Source organism: Crocuta crocuta, unplaced genomic scaffold (assembly GCF_008692635.1).
Source record: "Crocuta crocuta isolate KB4526 unplaced genomic scaffold, BGI_CrCroc_1.0 scaffold273, whole genome shotgun sequence".
NCBI classification, from domain to species: Eukaryota; Metazoa; Chordata; class Mammalia; order Carnivora; family Hyaenidae; genus Crocuta; species Crocuta crocuta.
Genome location: NW_027529425.1, coordinates 882,519 through 886,910, shown reverse-complemented (window position 1 = coordinate 886,910; position 4,392 = coordinate 882,519). Strand labels below are relative to the sequence as shown.

General features: G+C 45.8%; 1 protein-coding gene across 1 annotated transcript; it reads right to left on the bottom strand.

The window, feature by feature from the left end:
• Positions 1–2,915: 2,915 nt before the first annotated feature.
• On the bottom strand, positions 2,916–3,791 carry GJC3 (gap junction protein gamma 3). Its single transcript, XM_077758826.1, has one exon. The coding sequence runs from the start codon at positions 3,735–3,737 to the stop codon at positions 2,916–2,918; it is 822 nt and encodes a 273-aa protein (XP_077614952.1). The 5' UTR covers positions 3,738–3,791.
• Positions 3,792–4,392: the final 601 nt, after the last annotated feature.

Here is a 4,392-nt window from a genome sequence, read left to right as displayed (position 1 = left end):
TCCATATGCAAAAGAATGAAGTTTAACCCTTATACCATATATAAAAATTAATTCAGAATCAATCAGACCTAAATGTAAAGCTAAAACTATAAAACTCTTAGAAGGGAATGCATGTGTAAACCCTCACAATCATGGATTAGGCAACGGTTTCTTAACTATGACACCAAAATCACAAGCAACAAAGGAAAAATTGATAAATTGAATTTCATTCCAAATTAAAAACTTACTCATCAAAGGACACTAATAGTGAAGTGGAAAACAATCCACTGAATGGGTGAAAATATTTGGAAATCATATATCGGATAAAGACCTAGGAGCCAGAATATATAAATAACTCAACAACAAAAATACAAACAACCTAATTAAAAAGTGGGCCAAGGATGTGTGTAGACATTTCTCCAAAGAAAATATACAAATAGTCCATAAGCACATGAAAGATGCTCAACATCGCTAGGAAAATGCAAATCAAACCACAATGGTATACCACTTCACGCCATTAGGATGGCTACAACTTTAAATGTCAAATAAGAAAGACAGGAAAGAAGAAAACAAAAAGAAAGAAAATACCAAGTGTTGGTGAAGATGTGGGTAAATTGGAACCCATTAATACATTGCTGCTGAGAATGTAAACAGTACAGCTTGCTGTAAAAACAGTGTGGTAGTTCCTTAAAAAGAGTTACCATATGCCCCAGCAATTCCACTCCTAGGTATTTACCCAAGAGAGTTGAAGACATGTATTTGTACAAAAACTGATATATGAATATTTGTAGCACCATTATTCACAATAGCCAACGAGTGGAAACAATTCAAAAGTCCATCAACTAAAAAATGAACAAAAAAAGTGTGGAGCCATACAATGAAATAATACTAAACGATAAACAGCAATGAAGTACTGATTCATCCAACAACATGGATAAACTTCAAAAACATGGTGCTGGGGCACTTGTGGCTCAGTCAGTTAAGTGTTGACTTCAGCTCAGGTCATGATCTCATGGTCTGTGAGTTAGGTTCTGCGCTGACAGCATTGAGCCTGCTTTGGACGCTCTGTCTCCCTCTCTGTCCTTCCCGTGCTCTCTCTCTCTCTCAAAAATTAATTAATTAGTTAAAACTTTAAATAAATTTGCATACATTTATTTAAAAAAAAAAAAAACATGGTGCTAAATGAAAGAAGCCAGTCCCAAAGACCACATATTGTATGATGGATTCTATTTATATGAACAGTCCAGAATAGGAAAATCTATATAGAGAGAAATTATATTAGTGGTTGTTTATGTCTGCTGGGGGCCGTGGACATTTGGGGGTAAAAGCTAAGGGTTACAGGGCTTCTTTTTGAGTTGGAAAATGTCCTAAAATTGTATTAACAGATGCACAATTCTGTGACTATACTAAAAGGCATTAAATTGTATGCTTTACGTTTTAAATGGGTGAATTATATGGCATGTGAACTATTTCTCAATAAAGCTGTTTTAAAAGGGTTGTCAAAGAGGAATTATGAATAAGGACATTTGCTTTTTTCCATCCTTGGTCATTTGGCTGTACTCTGGTTACAGTAGATGAAGGATTCTATATAAAACACTTGTATGGCATAAAGAAAAATTATTAATTTTCTAGTTGCTGTCAAAAGGTCCCCTGAGGGACCAAATAGCTTTCCTTAGGAATGAGCCTTCCTACTTTACCCAGGGATAATTTGGGATTCAGAAGAAGAAAACAAAACTAGGTAGCTTCTCTTGTTGAGAATTTGAAGGCAAGGAAGAAGGGAGGGGAAGATGTTTCTGCAGGAAGGTGAGAGGCTGGAACCCTTGGGCAGGTTTGATGGAGAGACTCCAGAAAAGAGTAGTTTCATACTTAGCTTTATGTTATCTGCTACTGTGATGTAAACCTCCCTTCCTGCTAACTCTGTCAGCAGCAAAACTCTCCTGTCTTTTCTTTGTGGAAATGAGGGGTATGAGTTTAAAAAGTAGCAATTTGTTGGGGCACCCGCGGAGCTCAGTCTGCTAAGCATCTGACTTCAACTCAGGTCATGATCTCATGGGTTCATGAGTTCTAGCCTGCATCAGGCTGTCTGCTGTCAGCAGAGCCCACTTCAGATTCTCTGCCCCCCTCTCTTTCTGCCCTTCTCCTCCTCTCAAAATACACAAATAAACATTAAAAAAATAAAAAAGGACATTGGGTTAGATATGCATGGAAAGCCAATCTGAATATGACCTATGCCGCAGGGCTGGGGGTATCCATAGGTTACAGGACTTCGAAGTTGAGGGGAGCACAGAGAAAGTGGATCAACAGAGGACAGGGAAGTAGAGTCAACCGTGACAGGAAGGTCGCATTCAGCCACAAGAATGCCAACAGCAGCAGTCAGTATTTATTGTGCAGGACAGGGGAGAAGCACAGCTTTACAGAGGCTTCTGCTGGCTGACTCTGGAACCAAGCCCATGATCACTGTAAAGCTGACAGCAGAAGATTCTGGTGGGAAGGCACAAGTGGAAGATCTCCCAGGAAATGCGTCAGGCAGCAAGGCCCACCATGGCCCTTAGAGACGCTTCAACAGCCTCTCATTTGTCGGAAGTAAATCCCCACTCACTGGATGTTCGGAAGAAGATCCAATCACAGGGTTCCCTTCAGAGGCGAACCGGGTGCCGTCATAACTCTGCAAAGTAGAGAATCAAGCAGGAGCTGAGGCTTTTTCTGAGTGGGAAGAAACCTAAAAGGAAGGGCAGGAAGTACAGCTGGCTGAGAGCCCCGGTCCTGGTTCATTGGAAGGAATCGGCAAACAGACGGGAACAAGGGTTGGGAGACAGGTCAGGAGCAGCGGTCAGAAGACATCTGCCTCAAACCTGGTTTTCTATTTTGTAACACTTAGGAAGTGTGCCTACCAGAGTTCGAGGGACCTGCTGTGGGAGGTCATCAGGACAGAGACCTCAGAAGCAGGAAGAAAGAGGGACATCAGTGCTCTTCTCACCTGCTTCTCGGAACGGCTCTTTGGTCTCCGCCTCTGGGAAGTTCTCAGTCGGTTCCTTGTGTCTTTTGGTGCTCTCTGAAGTTGGGAAGTAGTTAGAAGGGGGAGATTTGTGCTTCCGGGCCCTCCACCATCGCCCCAGGCCCAGGAGCACAAGTTCCAAAAGCGTGAACAAGAGACAGAGCCCACTGACCCCAAACATGGTCCTTAGGAAGACAGTCTTCTCAAAAGGGCGGGACAGGTAACAGGTTATACTACCAAGGCAAGGCTCTCGGCGACATGCAACAGAGCTGGGCACCTTGAACCCATACACATGGTACTGCACCCCCAAGGCCGCCCCCTCAAGGACCAGTCGCACCCCCAGCTGTGCCACATAGGCCCAGAGCAGCCTGGGGCTTCCAGGGCCTGAGGCATCTCTGCTCTCCTCCCCGTGGGGGATCAGAGTCTCCTCCTTCTTCCCCTTTCCTGACTCTTCCCAAAGCCAGATAACATGATACAGAGTGAGACCCACGTAGAGGGCACTGGGCACGGCCACCAAGATGACCTGGAAGGCCCAGAAGCGCAGTGGGGAGAAAGGGCGGAAGGTGTCGTAGCAGGCGGCCTTGCAGCCTGGCTCCTGGGTGTGACACACGAATTCACTCTGCTCATCGCCGTAGACCCCGGCCCCGCTGGTGGCCAGCAGCATGAGGCGGAACCCCAGGAGCACGGGGAGCAGAAGGCGCCCCACGGAGGTGGAGTGCCTGCTCTCCTCAGCCACCAGCTGCCTCAGGAACTGGCCACACATCCTGTTAGGGAGCAGAGGGCAGTAATGAGCATGGGTGTGTTACTCCCTGATCCTGAGGAGGTTCTCTGGGCCACCTCTTCACTGCTAACCCAAGGATAGATAAGGCAAACTTTTTCACTCCTCTCCAACGTTCTGGTTGGTTGTTACCAAAACTCTGGTGGTGCCTGTTTATAGGTAATGGAGTCATTTGTGGAAAATAGAGAGTGGATGTGGGTATGGCTGTCTTTTCTGCCCCCTTCTGTAACTGGTGGTGGAAAGCCAGGATCTGTGTTTGCCTCTTTCCTTCCCTCCCTCCCTCTGTCCCTTTCCCAAAGGCTAAACAGCCAGAGAGTCCAGAGCCCTCTGAAAACTACTGCTTCCTGGTTGATGGTTGCCAGGTCTGACCCTAGTGTCACTGGCACCTGAACAGAATCAGTGCTGACCCCAGAGGGGAACGCACATTCTCTTGCTTTCTGCTTTTCTCTGGCGCCAGGCCTTGGCTGATCACAGGTGTGCGGGTCTGGCCTCTGCTTCCACTGCAGTGGTAAGATTGAGATGCAGTTAGGCTAGGGGCCCTGATGTGGGTCAAGTGAACAGTGAGTGTCAAGGCTCGCTTCAGTCTGGTGTTCCTTAGACCTAACCAGCTTGGAGAAAGGAGAATATTTTAAAGAAAACC